Raw genomic sequence first — 18,137 nt, forward strand, 5'->3', positions numbered from 1 at the left:
ATAGCTGCCATTAAAACTAAACCAGGAGAAAAATATTTTCTACATAACAAATCTGAGAAGTATAAAGAATTTTTCTCCTCCTTGTACTCCTCAAAAAAAATAATTATACAATTTTTTAAGCACAACACAAATACCAACTGTAAAGGAAGCTGTGGACTTATGGAATGGGTAATTAAAGAAGAATGAATAAAAGAGGCAATTAAAAACTAGAAGTGAGAAAATCTCTTGGTCCAGATGGATTTTCTACAGTATTTTATAAAACATTTACAGATTTAATAGTCCCACATATGACTATATTGTAGAATGATATCTTAGCTGGAGACTCATTGCCACCAACCTGGAAACAAACAATAATTGTATTAATTCCCAAACCTTACAAAGATCCCTCATTAGTGGCATAATATTGCCAATTTCTCTACCCGGATTACAACATTTTCACAACAGTGATGGTTAATGGGAACTTTTATCGGGAAATATAGTTATCAGGCTCAAGCTGGGTATGTCCTGGGCCTTCTTCAGCTGAGGAAAAGCATCTAAAATTGGTTGGTAATTTAAATGTGAGTGAACGGGTGAGCTGCCTGAGAGCTTTACAGCTGAAATTAGTTGGAAACAGGGCTGCAGGAGGAGGGTCAGACCATAAATGTTGCTATCTGGAAATCTGGTGCAAGCTGTTAAATCTAATTAGAAGGGTGTATTTGTCATCACTATGTTCTGTTACTGTAAAGAAATACAGTATTACAAACCCACCACTGCCAATGAATCTTCCCACGATGCAAGAAGCATGTAACAGTATATTGTTTTTCTACTCCGTTTAATCATACTTACATTTTCCCAGCTGATTAAGCAATCAACACTCTGTAGAGGGCAAAATGCATCAAACTGCTTATAGCACTGGCCACTCAGTGGATTCCACAGAAAATACTCTCCATTTTCTTGTGTTGCTACATAAGCTACTTTCCCCTGTAATAAGCAAAGGATACAGCCAGCTTTGTTGTTAAAAAAATTACCAAAAAAACTGGTAAAAAACTCTATTTTCCTGCCTCTATAACATGGAAAAAATAAGAAAATAAATAAAGCAACACTTAACCTATGTCTGTGTTTATACAAGAGGGAAGGCAGAAATAAATAAAACACATTATCTTGCACTTTGTTATTACACTAATACATTATGAACAATGACAATTTTTCAATAAGACCCTTGCTCTCTTGTTAACCTTTAGAATAGCTCTCAATTTCAACATGTATACCATATCCAAGATCATATTTCATCATTCTAGTAATGGAAACTCTCTCTGTTTCTACTCTTCGCTTATTGCCATATCTATACTGCTTGTTTATTCCAGTTTTTACATTGCCAAAAGATTACTATTGGGTCCTATGTATAGTTTTTGTTCCTTTACAAATACAGGAGAAACTGTATGTTATATTTACTCCTTATACTTTCTAATATACTGAGAAATAAAATAGCAATTTGGGATCCTTTAGAAAACCTACAATCCTTATTCACATAAATACTTGGCTTGATAAAAGCTAGGGCCATTTTATTTCAAGAGAATGGGATAGAGGTGTGTAACTATTATTAAGTAATGAAGAATATATAAATCTAAAACAAATAATATTTATTGTTTGAATTTATTGAATTTATTGTCATGGGTGCCGTTGAATCAATAATACAACATCTTAAGGATCACACATGATTGATCATTTAATATCAAAGATAAGACTACACTCCATTTAAACGGGGTTTTGAAATAACTTATCCTGAAACACTTTATTATTTGATAACTCTAATGGATTTTCTTTAATCTGGCAGCTTCTTTTAACACTGTCCTCCTGTTCCTGCTACACCTAAGCCTATGGGTTGGATTCAGAGTTAAGTGCATAATAAAGCTATGAATTTATACTGTTCCACTTGTTATGTGGCTTATATTTCTGAGAAGAACTATACCACAGGCAGGAAACCTGAAGCCTGCATCTCATTTGGCTCAATGGCTGAATTTGCTGATGACACTTCCAGAATCAGCTGGTTCATTTCCTTGCCCATTCAAGGTTTTTGCACTTGTTTGTGTTGCTCTCTTTCAGGGCTGGGCTCACTACTGACCCTGTTGTTCATGCCTACTCTTATTTTCATGCCATTCCTCTTCTGAACACAGACATACCAAGTAGAACATCTACTTAGCGTTCAACCATGCACCCTCTATGGTTTTCTGCTGCCGCTGATTCTCTCCATACTGATCTGCACTGAACTGAGAATGAAAAAGTTCACAAACCCTTGAAATATAGAAACAAAGATTGAAATATTTTGCCAGACTTACTTCTAACACCGATGTTCCCAACAGTACCCATGCTTTTTTCCCAATATACAGAAAGTAGTTACATAGAAGCACTGCATGTTCTTCTTTACTACCAATACCAAGTTCAAGGAAATTCTGTTAGAAATATAAGATCATTCATTTTTAAAAGCAATGCATATATTCTTCGTCTTCCCACAAAAATAATACTACAGTGGCATTGCCACGAGGAAGTTCAGAAATGGCAGCTTGCATGTTATTTAAAGATTAACTTCAAGTAGCAAAATAAAAAATCACAATGCTCTCACAAGTTATATTTCTTCCACTGCTATATTATATGTTTAAATTATGTAAATAATAAAAATAAGCAGACTAAGTTCAAGGTGCTCATACTGCTGTATTGCTTTATTTAGCTTGGGATGAAAGTACCCATTTGAAAGCCACTATGAAGTTCAGGAACCCTCTGTAATCCTGTGGAAGATGCCCCCATCCAAGTTTTGCCAACTACCCACATCATTCTGGTGGGGCCCTAATTCTACCATATTTTTAGCATGTCTTGCTTTAGTAACACTTTCTACCATTTTAACTGGAACAGATATAACACCTGTAATTTCCTCTTAAAATCTTTCTTTCCAATGGTGTAATATATTGATCGAATTCTGTGGCATACACATGGTTAAGGAATTTCTTTTTTGACTATAGTACTTGCATGAAAGCTATGCAGGGCTGGTGACTTGTTACTTTTATCAGTTTAGCTTCTGCCCCTCCCCTCATCTTAATTAACTTAGAAGACCCTCAAACTTCAAGCTTGTTTGAACTGCAGAAACATTTCAAACATCATTGCTCATATTTTCAGGCATATTATTATGACTTTAAAGGAATATCAAAACTTTTTTTTTTATTTAACAAATTTATACCCTGCTCTTCAATAAAATCCTTTTTAAAGTGGTTAAGAAATGCAATTTACATTTTAAAAAATCAAACCAGTAAAAAAAAGCATAGCAGAAATAAAATGTCATATACCTCTGATGTCATCCAAAGATCAACATCATCATTTTCATCCCCAGTGTCTGATATACAAGGAATTAAAGACACAAATCGTGATATAAGATCCTACAAAACAAATAGGAGTATGTCTGTCTCAGAAATACATATTAAAATAATCCATCTGACATTTGGCGTTTAATTAAAGGCATCAAGCAATAATTAACTCATTGTGTTACTTTTTTTTTACATTCTTACAGAGGTTAGCTGCGATCTTATGCCACCCTGATGATGGATGTGAGCTTTGGCTGTGGTATTGACCATCCTCAGCATCACATGTCTCAGTTTCATAGCTGGAACCAAATGCTGCAGTGCCAGCCTTACAGCTCATAGTTTCCACCAGTTTGCTTTTAATTGTGGGACCCCTGCTATGAGCGCCCCCAGCCCACCAAGTATGTGCTGATTCTGTGATAAACATTACATACTTACAGAAGTTGAGTTAGGCTCATCAGCACACATATCTAATAACTGCTGAGGTGGATTCAGAGAGGTAATGTACTTTGTTACTAAAATATTTCTTCCTTGATTGTTAAAAGCTGAGGTTATTATTCTCCTCTTTGGAAACAATGCTTTGCATGTTTGCTTAAAAATGTATGCTTTTTGCAACAGTGTTTGATCTTCATGATCTATGAACTGAAAAACAATCTAGAGTTAGAAGTGAACAGTGATGTGGCTGACTTTGCTGATGATTTTAAATTGTTCAGGGTCATTCATTGTTCAGGATCGTTAAAACAAAAAGGGATTGTGTAGAGCAGGCATAGGCAAACTCAGCCCTCCAGCTGTTTTGGGACTACAATTCCCATCATCCCTGACCACTGGTCATGTTAGCTAGGGACGATGGGAGTTGTAGTCCCAAAACATCTGGAGGGCCGAGTTTGCCTATGCCTGGTGTAGAGCTCCAAAAGGACCTCTACAAACTGAATGAATGGGCAGTAAAATGGAAAGGTAACATGATGCAACAGTATAAAATTACATATGACCTGAAGAAAGTGGATAGCAAAAAGTTTTTCTCCCTGTCTCATAATATTAGAACTCACAGACATTCAGTGAAGCTGAATGTTGAAACATTCAAAAGAGACAAACTAAAGTGCTTCTTCACACAGCACATATGTAAACTATGGCATATGTTTCTGCAGGAGGCAATGATGACCATCAACTTGGGTGGTTTGAAAAGAGGACTGGAAAAATTCATGGGGGATACAGCCATGAATAACTAATAGCCATGTGTTTATGCTCTGCTTCCATGCTTGGAGGTAGTGGGCTTCTGAATACCAGTTGTTGGAAACCACAGGAGTGGAGAATGCTCTTGTGACAAGGTCCTCCTTTTGGGCTTTCCACAGGCATCTGGTTGCCCACTGTGAGAGCAGAATAATGGACTAGAAGGCCAATTGGCCTGATCCAGCAGGTTCTTCCAAAGTCCTTAAAAACTTATTTTAAACTGAGATCAAAACTATAATCTCAGTTATAAATTTCAAAGCAATAATTTCATGCAAATTATCCTATTTATTAAACAGAGTAAAAAATAAAGGCCAACCTTGTCTGATTCTAAATTATTTTCAGTAGAAGATATTTGAGGTTCAATAGTGGCAAAGATGGTTAAAAAAGTATATTCCTTCAAGTTCTGGCCATGACATTCTTCTTTGGGAGGCACATATGTCTTACTCCAAGTATATCCAAGCAAAACCGGTGGCATATTTACTTGAAATGTACCACAAATCTGTGAAAACACACATTATTTGGCTTACTGAAACAAATGCAAGTATTAAGTTAAGAGTTTAAAAAGCTGATGATATGGCTGCATTACAATCTTGCTACTTTAAAAGCAACTCATCATCTGCAGTTATATTAATGATACAAAATCTTTAAAAGCATGATTCTTCTTCATTACCTTTGATTGCTCCAGGAGTGTAGAGAAAGGAAACATAACAGATCCAAGCCAATTCTTTCTTACATAGGAGTGACCACTGCAGTTTTTTGGACATGTGTCCTAACGAAGTTAATAATTTGTGTTAATCTTTTGTATTTTAGTATTCATTATTCAACTATGTTTCCTCAACAGCTGAATCTTAGAACTATCTCACGTCTTTATTCACTTACTGCCTAAACACGGTGTAAGGTGTTTAAGCAGACCAAAAGTATTTTCCTAGCTGCAACTTATCAAAAACTTTGGGGGCACAAAACAGATTTTCAGTAATATTCTCTCTTCATTAAATATCACCAATTTTATTTCTAGTGCTAATAAACAATTTGAAAAGAAATGCAAATATTTAAACTAGAAACAAGAGGTAACATCTAATACTTGTAAAAATACCAAATGATTTAGCTGGGTTATAAAAACATTCTTAGAAAAAATGCTGTCTAGTTTCAAATATGATGCTGAAATAGGGTTTGGTGTACAAAATACCAGACTTTTCTTTAAAATCTGTAATACAATACTGTACTCCACCATACTATACTATAACCTTATGTGATTCCTTGTACACATTACCCAAACAAATTTAGTCTACAATTTACCTCATGCTTTTCAATCACAAATTCATCAAAAATGTTAATATTTATATTGTCTTTGATTTTAGATAGCCCTGAAAAAGTATAATCATGCCCTGGAGAGCTGAAACAAAAACAAAAGCAAAAAAATTAAATCAAACATTTTGACAACAAAGTTACTGAAACTATGTACAGTCGTACCTTGGCTCTCGAATATCTTGGGAGTAGAATGTTCCAGTTCCCAAACGATGGAAAACCAGAAGTGAGTGTTCCGGTTTTCGAACATTCTTTTGGAAGCCGAACAGACTTCCAGAATGGACTGACTTCCGAGTTATGACTGTACTGTCATATTGTACTGAGGTTTTGGTTTAATGTTCTCTAAGCAGTTCTGCTTGTGCACTGCATCTTTATGCATAACTTCTCAAGCCATTCTGAATGGGTCCTGCCATGAACAGTTGAGGAGGTGGGGTAGCAGAAGAGCCCTGTTGGGTCAGACTGAAGACACATATAGTCCAGCATCCTGTTTTTACACTGGCCAAACAGATGCCCATGGGAAGACTACAAGGAAGACCTGAGTGCAACAGCACCCTCCCTACTTGTGATTGCAAGAAGCTGGTTCTTAGAGACATACTGCCTCCAAAAGCAAAGGCAGAACACAGCCATCATGGCTAGTCACCATTGGTATCTTTATCCTCCAGGAGATTCTGCAGCTGGGGGGAAATCTGTGACTACCTCCACTCACCAAATACATGATCAGAACTGCTTCTACTCAAGAATGTGGAACCTGGGATCCAAACCTATATTTCTAAACAACAAAAAAAGTCTGAAGCCTTCAACATTTCATATTCTTCAGGCTCCCTGCAAGGCAACCCCTATGATAATATTCAGATAATTTCCACAACCATGCAAAATAAGGGATTACTGATTTAACATATGTAACCGATATATACAGTTGAAATCAGAGACTTAAAATAATGGAACAGGCTGCAATGTAAAAAACATTTGGCTACAGAAAACTTGAAGTACTGTATACATTATTAAAAGTGAGATACACGTAACTTACATAAAATCAACTTGCAGTTCTTCGTTCCAACATGGATGAGAGCCATCAGCAGTGCTAGTTTGATAGATTGTGTCCTGGAAGGTAACTTCTACAAAAGGGTGGACACCCACCTAAAATAAAAATGTGCAGTACATACTGGAATTTATTTTGGTTTTGTCTCATTTTCAGGCCTATTGATCATAGACATTTTCCTTATTTAGATAAACTGCAGACATTTTAAAAATCAGTATCAAAGTTACTCATGTAATGCATTTATCTCCCCCCTCCCAATATAATATACCCAGTGGGCACTACAAGAGAAAAATACACTCCAGTTCTTATTCTATCACAAAAACAGTTGCCAGTTTGGTGAATTGACAACCAAACTGGTACCAAACTGTAAACTACATCCCTAACCACAGCCAAGGCAGATGCTGTGTAAAAGGTGTGGAATTTAGTCTTAGGGTTTTTTAACCTGGTTCAGAGTCCTACAGTATAGACAAACTGAAGCTATATGTCTTACTAGTGCCTTATTCTATTATTGTTAAATAGACAAATCAAGCAGCTTGTTAGAAGTTAGTTCTGAAATGTATGATCTCATAGAACAGTGGTCAGCAAACTTACCGCGCCTCAGGCCAGTGTCTCCAGCGCCGATCGGGCAGCAGGCCAGAGGGCAGGGGAGTGCGTGCCCATACGTGTGTGCACACACTATTTCTGGCGCACTTCCAGGTCGGAGGAGCACCGGAAATAGCTTGTGCGCATGTGCACGGGCCTCCTCTGACCCAGATGAGCACCGGAAATAACTTGTGCGCATGTGCAAGCGTTGTGCGCATGCGCACAAGTTATTTCCGGTGCTCCTCCGACCCGGAAGTGGGCAGCCGCGCAGCGCAGCGCCAGTAGGAGCGAGCAGCGGGGGTCACTGCGGGCTGGATAAACGAGTCCCTCGGGCCTTATCCAGCCCGCGGGCCTTAGTTTGGGGACCCCAGTCATAGAATATAGTGTATCACCAGCAGGAACAGCCCACCAGTTTCTTGTTGTTTCTCTTCAGCACCATGTGCGTGTGGTTCAGTCATAAAAAGACTGAATAATCAAGTCAATAAGCTGTGGTTACAAGTCATAGACATTGCCCCGCCTCCATTACTTCTGTGGACACTCATGGAAGGTACTCCTTTTTTGCAATGGGCAAGGCTAGCACTTAGGATACAGCTGTTGCTACTACTATATGACATCAAGTCTTAGTTTGTTCCTTGCTGATCCAACCCTGGAGCTCTGTGTTGCTGGAGCACAACCTGAGTCCTGCATTCAGTCTGAACCCTGCTCTACCTAGTCTTATTGCAGAGAACATTATGTCTTCAACATTAAAAATAAAATTTTAGAATCACCTCATTCTCCAAAAATAAATGTATTTTACTGCAAGGTATAGGATAACTTTCAATCCCTATGCCACGAAGCTCATTGAAGTCCTGCCAGCACAGCATGGGTGTTGATTCAAGCACAGATTGCTCCCTTCTCCTCAATGTAATAATCAAATTCCACCCCCTGAATACTAGCATTCAAATTAGCTGAAATATCTGAGATTCAGAAGCATAAAAAGAGGCCTTGTTGTTCAATGAAAGCAAACTTTTAACCACAAGATAAAACTATGTCTAAATATACTGCAGTCTTTAGACTAATTTCTGCACACAAAAAATACACATGATTTGGAAATTAATTTAGAGGGAAGCATATAAATGTTGTTGTTTTTAATAATTACCTCATACAAAGGGTCTGCTGAATAGGCTGAATTTCCTGACAAAATATGTCTGCCTCTGGACATACGATTTGGTAAATAGGATGGTGAATTAGCAACTCCAACCCTTGAGATAGTAAACAAGAATTACATGCATATTTCAGCAAGTTTACCTCATTAACATGCATCAAGATTCCCTGCTTATGTATAGGTACATAATTGGCTGGTTGTTACTAGAAATAAAAGGCAGTGGAAATGCACTCCTGCTGGAGTGGAGGCAGGAAAAGACCGCTTTGAAAGTTGACATTGCAGCATACACACTTGCAAACTGAGACAGGAAAAAAATGAATGTTATCAGAGGCACAATCTCAGCAGGTAGGCAGCCAGCTTGCTTTCCGTTAATTGCTAACCAGGTGAAAAGGGGTTAGCAATGAGCAGCAATCTTCTGAACTGGGGCCCTGAGCCAAGATGGAGTTGGCCAAGCAAGACAGAGACAGCAGGAGGCAGTATCCGTTGCTATACCTCCACAACCTGGTAGGCACCTACATTTGTAGAGTGTGTGTGCTAAATTAAGATTAGTCTACCTGTTGCAGGTAGCTCAATATTCAGTGGCTCAATAAAGTTGTGGCTCTTTATTTAAACCACATCCATCCATCCATGCCCTCATTCTGAGTTTGGAAGCAATAATAGTTAATAGTTTTCCTTGTGCTTTGCTACTTAAGCAAAATCATGAATAATGCATCTCTTAAGGGAGAATTTCAGCATAACGCTTGTAATTCTATGCAAGTCAATGAGACTAAACCAGTGCAAGTATTTTGTGATTTGTCCCCTACGTCAATCATTATTGTTAAAATATTATTTAGATTCTCTGAAAGGAAGCTCTGTTTGCTTGCAGCTACGGCATACTATTTTGTAATCCAAATTACTTGCATAGTAATGTATAAAAGAACAAACATACTTTCAAACACTGTAACTTGTAAAATTATTATTAGTTTGTTTCAGAATACACTAAAGCCTTGATTTTTCAACATAATTTGATAAGATTTAGTGGCTATTATGCTAACCATTTACACTTTCACAAAATCCTTCTACATATCTGTACACTAAAATAGTATTTCACTGCACAGCTGAACTTCAGATAAAAATAGCACAAAATGCTAACAATGTGTTGATGATTAGAAGCTGCAGTAAAATATGCACTATGTTTTAATATGCTTTCCCTATAATTCTCCTTCTAATACTTCAATTTCACTGTATTTTCCCATAAATATTTTTTTCTAACTTAACCATTGTATCTGTCTCACTTCATTCAGTGACTATTAAGATACTGAAGATATTTAACAAAATATTTGTAGCAGTATTCTTAGCAGTTGAAATGGTTCCTTCATTCTAGATGTTATGTCCAAGGGGAAACTTTATACTGATAGGCATATAGAACAGATTATGAAATATGTATGCAACTCCCGAGACAGACGGAACCCAACCATTATGCAATTCTCTATGACACAATGTGTTGATATAAACAGTCTTTGCGTGGACAGGCGGAGTCCCCAGATCCCGAGCGCCCCTCCCCCATCATGTGAAATAACAACTCAAGACAACGTGCTATGGGATTAAATTGGCCACAACTTTATTAAATTTCAAATGTGGGTAGACCTTGCTTAGGCATTGGGCGTTCTCCCTCCCCAGTCCCCAGCCGGGGACCTAGGGAGCATCAGGGTTATCCAGTGTTTGTGTGGGGGATGGGCCGGCTCTGGAGAACATATGTTCAAGCAGAGATAGCCACCCCCGTTACGCCGCCGCCGCAGGGGAGAGCAATGACAACCTTTCGGCGTACGGTCAAAGCCTCCCTTCAGAAACCCCTTTAACAGGGAACCCTGGTATCGCCGCTGCAAAGAGGAAGATGGACAAAAGGATTCCGCCCAAGGCCTGATACTGCCAGAGTTGTGACGTTTTGCTACGGGAAAGGCGAAACCTGCCAATGCAGGGAAATTCCTTTCCGGCCCTTTGACAGCGACCTTAACGTAGCAGCGCCCGCATACCTGTGAAGAAAAGTTAACCTGCAAAACCTGTGAAGAAGAGTTAACCTGCAAAATAAGGCATTAACTGAGGGTGGGTAGGGTGGGAGAAGCTCTGGAGCCAAGTGAGGATTCCCAGGTAAGATCCTCCCTCTATTGTGTGGGCAGGTAATCCCTCCCCTACCTGGCCTGATCTCCTTGGCAACGCTTCCCCCAGGTGGGATTGGACAACTGACTGGGGTAGGCGGAGACCTCCAGGTATCCCACCTGAGGGAAGGCAAAGCCAAGCCTATGCTGATGGAGCCGCTCCAGATCCACGGGCTGCGCGCGTCCACACAAAGGTCGCTCCCCGTTTTATGCGGGGAGCGGTCATTCTCAAGAGTCAAGACCTTTATAATCTAGGAATTCTGTACCTACTTAGTTGGTGGTGCCTTTCTTGCAGGAATATTATAGGCTCTCAATATTCTGATGAGAAGTTTTACATCTCCATCAGAGACAGCCTGTGCTGGAATCTTTCGCCTCTCTTTCCTTTGTGGTTTCAAATGCCTTTTGCGTTCACCTAGCTTGAAAATTGCATTACTCAATTCACTATTAAAAAAAGGAAATAATTTAGATCAGACTTGCATATGCTCATATGAGAAAAATCTAAATCTTAATTATGCATTTTGTAACATAATTCTAGAAAAATGAGTTTTAAACTTCAATGTTTTTCTATAGGCTTTTTGTAATAAAATGAACCGTAAAATTCAGAAACTTTAGTCAGGTGGTCTATGGAAGATTATAGAACAGCCAAAAATATATGTACATAGCCCTACACTAAGCAGCAAAGTGAATGGGGTATAGTCCATTAAGCTTTTACATAATAAATGAATATTGTACCTCATAGATATAATTTCTTCATAATCATTCACAATATCTGATAAGTTAAACTTGTGCCTAATGGTCACAATTCGTTTTGTAGCTTGTTTTCTCATCTGTATATAAAAAAGAGACTCGATGAACGCAATCTGAAACTAAATCATCATGGGTTTAGCTACATAGACACCAATATCGTAAGGTCAAATATACCTCAAATGTTTTTGCATTATAGACTACTTTTTTACAACGTGATATGGATAAAATCTATTTTTCATTATTATTATTTTGAAATCAGATATTACTTTTAGTTCTAAGTGGGAATTGAAAGGGTTCCTCCAGATCCCAACAGCAAATGGTGGGGACAGTTAAGCACAGGTGTGCTACATATGATCATTGTTGCAGGTGCAGTGATGACAATTTTGATGCTTCATAGGCATACAATACTGACATGAAACCAAGCTTGACACAAGATGACTCAAACAGTCCTTGAACCCAACCCAGACTCAAATACCAAGCTGCATTTCCAGTTCTTCTGTAGCCATTTATGCTTCATATTAAATTTATGGAATGTATCATACCATCCTAACAAAAGTGGCTGAACTATTCCTTCGTGCAGAAATAGGATCTGCATCTGTCATCATGTCCTTTTCTAACTGGTTCCCATATGCCTGAAATAAGAATTAGTTCATTAATCATAAAGCATTAATTTTCACTGGATTGTGCAGCTAGCCATATACAAGTTAATTTGCTACAATTATGTTCCATTTTTCTTTGTATCTGGGGAACTCGCATAACTCTCAAACATTTTGTCCCTCAGCTTTAGAATAATACTTTCTAAGTACTTTTTTGTATGAATTAATGTATATCTTTGATTTCCTATATAAACATTATATATTTGATATTTCCTTGTTTTCTGTTTTCTCCATGTGCTATTCAAGAGCCTGGGATTATGTATGCAGTCTTGAGCTTCTTGAAAGAAAGACAAGATGGAAATAAATTTTTAAAATGAATTTACTAAAACTATGTAGAAAGGCATCATAAAGCTCCATTCCTAAGAATACATAATCAATATTGCCCAACATGAATGCGGATATTAGAATGAAACACATAGCCAATACTGTTTGTATTCAATCCAAAATTGTAGGCGAACATTTGTTTTTAAAGTGGAATACCTGAAAGACTGTGTCTGGTATTTCTCTGTCATACAGAGGAATTTGCTGGAAACCATAGAAATCTAACTGTCCCAAGCTTCTCAGCTGCAACAGCTGGAAACGTTTACAATTTGTAATCTCTTCTGCAGTAACAAAGTTAAATTCTTCTTGCAGCTGTTCAAGACGAAAGTATTTTGATTCATTTTGCTCCAAGGATTTTGTATACTAGGAAATATAAAATAATTTATTTAGCAAGTTAGTTGCCTACAACAAATAAATATGGCTGTTGTTTTTAAATTTAAATTAAAAAATTTACTTCTCTTAATACCGCTTGTATTAATACCTTAATAATACCTTAATACCTCAGCCATTGATGAGATCGCGCCTAAGCGCCCTCTGCAACCCCGTCGAAACCGGGCACCTTGGTTTACTGAGGAGCTCCGGAAAATGAAGCGGGATCTCAGACGGCTAGAGTGAGTATGGTGACGGACTCGTGACGGAGCCTCAAGAACATCTTATAGGACGCTTATGAAAGCCTATGAGATGGCTATGAAAGCTGCTAAGAAATCTTACTTTGCAGCTTCCATTGCATCCGCCACCTCTCGCCCGGCACAACTTTTTAGAATAATTAGGTCAATAACGTCCTTAGGAGGACAACCAAATTTAAGCACAAATTCGACCCACAGCTGTGAGGCATTTGCGAGCTTTTTTGCGGAGAAAGTCCTGTTGCTCTGCCGTGACCTCCCTGCCAATTTAGATACAGTGACTGAACTGGAGGCCCCTCGACTGACTTCAGGTCCAGTGTTGGACCATTTCGATCGGATGCTCCCTACTGATGTGGATAGATTCCAGATTCCTCCAAGTTGGTAGGCCCACCACCTGCCTCCTTGATCCGTGCCCGTCTTGGCTGATTAGGGAGTGTCCAGATGTTGCTCGGACCGCCCTGGTTGAAATTATCAATTTGTCCCTTGACACGGGGACATTCCCAGGGGAACTGAAGGAAGCAGTGGTGTGTCCACTCTTAAAGAAAACTTCATCAGATCCCTTAGACCTATCCAATTACTGCCCAGTTTCAAATCTTCCATACCTGGGTAAGGTAATTGAGAGAGCGGTTGCTGAATAGCTTGGTAGGTTTCTGGAGGAAACATCGGCATTAGATCCATTTCAGTCCGGTTTCCATCCTGGTTTTAGGACGGAGACGGCTCTGGTTGCCCTAACAGATGATCTCCGTAGACAACTGGATCAAGGCGGGTCAGGACTGCTGATCCTTTTAGATTTGTCAGCAGTCGTTGACATGGTCGATCATGATCTTCTGGACCACCGCCTCGCAGACGTGGGGATACAGGGCATAGCCCGTAACTGGTTGTGCTCTTTTATCTCTGGTCGGGGACAGAGGGTGGCACTAGGGAGGGAAATGTCGTCGCGCCACTCCTTGGTGTGTGGAGTGCCGCAGGGCGCAATTCTCTCCCCAATGCTTTTTAACATCTTTATGCGCCCCCTTGCCCAGATTATCCGGAGCTTTGGGCTGGGCTGTCACCAATATGCTGATGACACTCAGCTCTATCTGCTGATGGATGGCCACACCGACTCGGCCCCGGACACACTGACCAGATGCTTGGAAGCTGTGGCTGGATGGTTTCGTGGGAGCCGATTGAAACTAAATCCTTCGAAGACAGAGGTCCTATGGCTAGGTCGGGATGGCATGGGGATGAGAGACCAACTCCCTTCTCTTGCGGGGGCCCAATTAGTGCCATTGCCTTCCGTTAAGAGTTTGGGTGTAATCCTTGACACCTCCCTTTCCATGGAGGCGCAAGTTACAGCAACAGCCAAGGCGACATTTTTCCACCTTCGCCGCATCAAGCAGTTGGTCCCTTACCTTTCCCGCCCCGACCTGACGACAGTGATCCATGCAACGGTCATCTCCAGGCTTGACTACTGTAATTCGCTCTACGCGGGGCTGCCCTTGAAGCTGTCCCAGAAACTCCAGCGGGTACAGAATGCTGCAGCAAGGCTCCTCACGGGGTCTCTGCCATGGGAGCATATTCACCCAGTGCTTTTCAAGCTGCACTGGCTCCCGGTGGAGTACAGGGTCAGATTTAAGGTGCTGCTTTTGACCTTTAAAGCCCTTCACGGCCTAGGACCCTTGTACCTACGGGACCGCCTCTCCTGGTATGCCCCACGGAGAGCCTCAAGGTCCATAAATAACAACACCCTTGTGGTCCCAGGCCCTAAGGAAGTTAGATTGGCTTCAACCAGAGCCAGGGCCTTTTCAACTCTGGCTCCGGCCTGGTGGAACGCTCTGCCTCATGAGACCAGGGCCCTGCAGGATCTGCTTTCTTTCCGCAGGGCCTGTAAGACAGAGTTGTTCCGCCTGGCCTTTGGCTTGGAGCCAATTTGATTCCCTCCCTCCCTCCCTCTCTTTCTTTTTTCTTTTCCTTCTCCTCCTGCGACGAGGCTACATTTTAATGTTCCATTATTTTAATGTTGTTTTTTATTTTTGTTTTTCAGTTGTAATCATTCATCTTGTTTTTATTATTGCTTGTAAGCCGCTCTGAGCCCGGCCTTGGCTGGGGAGGGCGGGGTATAAATAAAAAATTATTATTATTATTATTATTAAAGTTATGTTCTACATGCATGCTGAAATGATAAAGCATAACCATTGAAAACAAAACTTTTGCACATCAGAATGTGCAGGTGCATGGATCTTGCAAACCTGGTTCAGGAGCTCAGCAAAATGTGTGTCAGATGCACACCTCACATTTGTCTCTGCTATGACAAAGACCTAAGTATCAACTGATACACTAGCTACTGAGACTTAAATATTTACCATGATTATCTCAATCAAATCCAAATAATCAGGGTTATTTGGATCAATATTGGCTTTTTTTGCCCACTCAATTAGTTTCTGTATGTCAGAATGCTGCCAAATTCCAGTTCCTTTTCCTGAATCGATATACCTTGGCACACTAAAGAAAAAGAAAAAAGAATTAAAGGGATAAACAAGTCTCATTATGATGGAACTCTATTCAGCAAATATAAACCTTATTACCTAATGCAGGCAACATGAAGGGGCTGAAATGTGGGTGCTAAAGGAGCTCCTGTGTCATCAACTGTCCAGGATAAAGAATACATTAATTTTCCTGATGTCAGAATACATAGTTCTTCTCTTTCCTTTTCATCAAGGAAAAAAGATACATCTGTCAAAAACATAACTGAAATAAGCCTTTTGATAACAAGACCTTATAATTATGTTTAACATATTATTACTAACATTAATGCCGCAATGTGGATAAGCCTACACAGACAGGGAGAGAGGAAACAAATATGAGATATAAACTACCATTAACACCCCCAAACATTCCTATTTTTTGCATCATTTGAGAGAATTAATGATAACTGCCATACATCCAATTTATACCCGAACTCCGGAGCTGGGTTTTTTTCCCCTGATAACAAACAAGTGATCAGAGTGAAGTATCCTGGCCACCATGATGATAATGGAAATGGTTAGGACTGCAGTGTAAAGGCCAAACTAATCATGACAACAGCAGCTTCGTGTGTTTAAATGTGGATCTGACCACTCACATGAAGAGGGAGGATATGATGGTCTGTTTTTGAATAATAAAAGAGTGTACAGTTGATTGAAACCTTAATACCCTCAATTTACCTCTTCACAGTCTGTTAGCCCAGAAATGCTTGGTGTTTGAATCATGATGATATGCTCCAAGAAGGTAAGCTGTCAGAAGGGGTTATACACCCCTTACCTGCGCTCCTTTTACTCTGTGACTGGGACACATGGGTGTAGCAGAGTTTTTTGTTAGGGAGGGCAGAACCTCAGATTTGCATTTATTGTTTGTTTTGTTCAGGGGGGCAGCTGCCCCCCCTTGGCTATGCCCATCAAGCTACATCTAAATGCATGGATCTGCCATCACTGCATATTGACTAGCCCTCACAGTGACATATCAGAGCTCTAAAGGTAGAAAGCTAAATATCCTCAGAGTTTGGGGGCTCAATGTAAAAACCTTTTAATTCTATCAAATATATCACTGGATATAATGGGAGGAATAAGCATTTTAAAAAAGAAAGCCATTATCATACTGACAGGTGCAGCAGAATTTAATAGAGGCACCCATCCCATATCTAGTTTCCTGTACTGATCATCCACAGAGACATATTGTAGCATATTGCTTTGAATGATCCACAAATAGTAGTTAAAAATATATATTATGAACTTACTGCTTCCCACTGCCCCATTGGAAGGTTTAACTTGTTGTTCACAACTAAACTCTGCCTCGTCCAAAACATCTTTGCTTTTCAATGTAACATTATTGGGAAGAGGTAAGTACACTTTGGCCAACAAAGTCGGTTTTTTACTTGATTCAAATATCTAAAATTAAACAAATCACCCAATGTTTTTTAAAAAGAAGATTGTGTCATCTTAACCAAAGAAAGGCAAGGGGGGGGGGGAATATGCAAAGAAACCCTATTATACACATATTCAAAGGCTGATATCTTATAAATCAGTACTGTACCTAGTACAAAGTTGATTCTTTTTAAATAAACAAGTAGTCATCAGTACAGCACAATACTGTGTAAAAGGTACCACTGATCTAAGATTATAAATATGTTCTAAAATTCACACATTACAAAATCAATGGCTGCATCACATGGACTCATGATGTACTCCCAAAATGTAACTACATCTTTTCTTCTTTACCATATGCACGTCCTACAAGGAAGCCACAATTGGCCCCACTTTCCACTGGCATGTACAGATAATATAACACAGCATCAAAGGTGGGTCTAGGGGAGGGTGACTGGTACAATCACTCCGGGCATGGAGCGTCTGGGGTGCTGAAGCAAGTGCCACAACTATGATATCCAATGGAAGGCAAGAGGCAGGGAGTGCCGGATTTTGGTGTTGCACGGGGCACCACGGAAATTTGAGATGCCAAAATCCTGACAGCGTGAAAAAGACATCTGACATTTTCACACATTATGGAACACCATAGATTCACACAATTTTTATGCAGCCTACCCATTAAAATAAAAATACAGGAAGCTATGCTGAGTATGAACAATAGTTCTTAAATATTACATCAAAATACAATCCAATTTTGTTCAAAGTGCATGGTTTGTAAAGAACAGCTTCAGCTATGGTACACTGTTGAACTATTTTTATCATCTAACTGGGCATACCTCTAATCGAAGAGATTCAGGCCAGTTTAATACTTGAATTCTAAAAATCTGCTGAAATATTACTTTAAAATCCTGGTGAAGAGGCGCTTCAGAAGTAGAGGAGACCAATTTATTGTTGTAATATATTTTAATAAAGTATTTTTCCATTTTGACTTTTTCTCTTCTCTGTCGTTCATCTCTAAACATACCGGAATACAGACCAGATCAAATAATATATTAATATTTATATACAGAACCAGCCAACAAATCAGAGGAAACTTTCAAAGTACAATAAAATATGTGCTCACACTTTTCCTACATTGGTTCTCACTACAGCAA

General features: G+C 39.4%; 1 protein-coding gene across 8 annotated transcripts in view; it reads right to left on the minus strand.

The window, feature by feature from the left end:
* The window catches only part of CC2D2B (coiled-coil and C2 domain containing 2B), a 39,961-nt gene that overhangs the window by 6,303 nt on the left and 15,521 nt on the right, over positions 1 to 18,137 (minus strand). For 4 of the 8 annotated variants that reach the window (XR_014548741.1, XM_083616121.1, XM_083616122.1 and 1 more), the window contains exons 16-32: positions 17,820 to 17,997; positions 16,857 to 17,007; positions 15,670 to 15,817; positions 15,448 to 15,586; positions 12,642 to 12,845; positions 12,048 to 12,137; positions 11,491 to 11,585; positions 11,029 to 11,199; positions 8,618 to 8,720; positions 6,886 to 6,995; positions 5,850 to 5,946; positions 5,224 to 5,322; positions 4,870 to 5,052; positions 3,765 to 3,968; positions 3,315 to 3,404; positions 2,316 to 2,429; positions 826 to 960 (exon numbers count right to left, since the gene is read on the minus strand). Coding sequence is in view for 6 of the 8 variants with exons in the window: in XM_083616121.1 (XP_083472247.1) it covers positions 826 to 960; positions 2,316 to 2,429; positions 3,315 to 3,404; positions 3,765 to 3,968; positions 4,870 to 5,052; positions 5,224 to 5,322; positions 5,850 to 5,946; positions 6,886 to 6,995; positions 8,618 to 8,720; positions 11,029 to 11,199; positions 11,491 to 11,585; positions 12,048 to 12,137; positions 12,642 to 12,845; positions 15,448 to 15,586; positions 15,670 to 15,817; positions 16,857 to 17,007; positions 17,820 to 17,997 (2,311 nt within the window). In the remaining 2 variants the exon portion in view is untranslated. The remainder of the gene's footprint in view (positions 1 to 825; positions 961 to 2,315; positions 2,430 to 3,314; positions 3,405 to 3,764; positions 3,969 to 4,869; positions 5,053 to 5,223; positions 5,323 to 5,849; positions 5,947 to 6,885; positions 6,996 to 8,617; positions 8,721 to 11,028; positions 11,200 to 11,490; positions 11,586 to 12,047; positions 12,138 to 12,641; positions 12,846 to 15,447; positions 15,587 to 15,669; positions 15,818 to 16,856; positions 17,008 to 17,819; positions 17,998 to 18,137) is intronic. The other 4 variants (XR_014548740.1, XM_083616125.1, XM_083616123.1 and 1 more) reach the window with 3 other exon arrangements.

The sequence above is a fragment of the Podarcis filfolensis genome (genome assembly GCF_964270895.1).
Source record: "Podarcis filfolensis genome assembly, chromosome: 5".
NCBI classification, from domain to species: Eukaryota; Metazoa; Chordata; class Lepidosauria; order Squamata; family Lacertidae; genus Podarcis; species Podarcis filfolensis.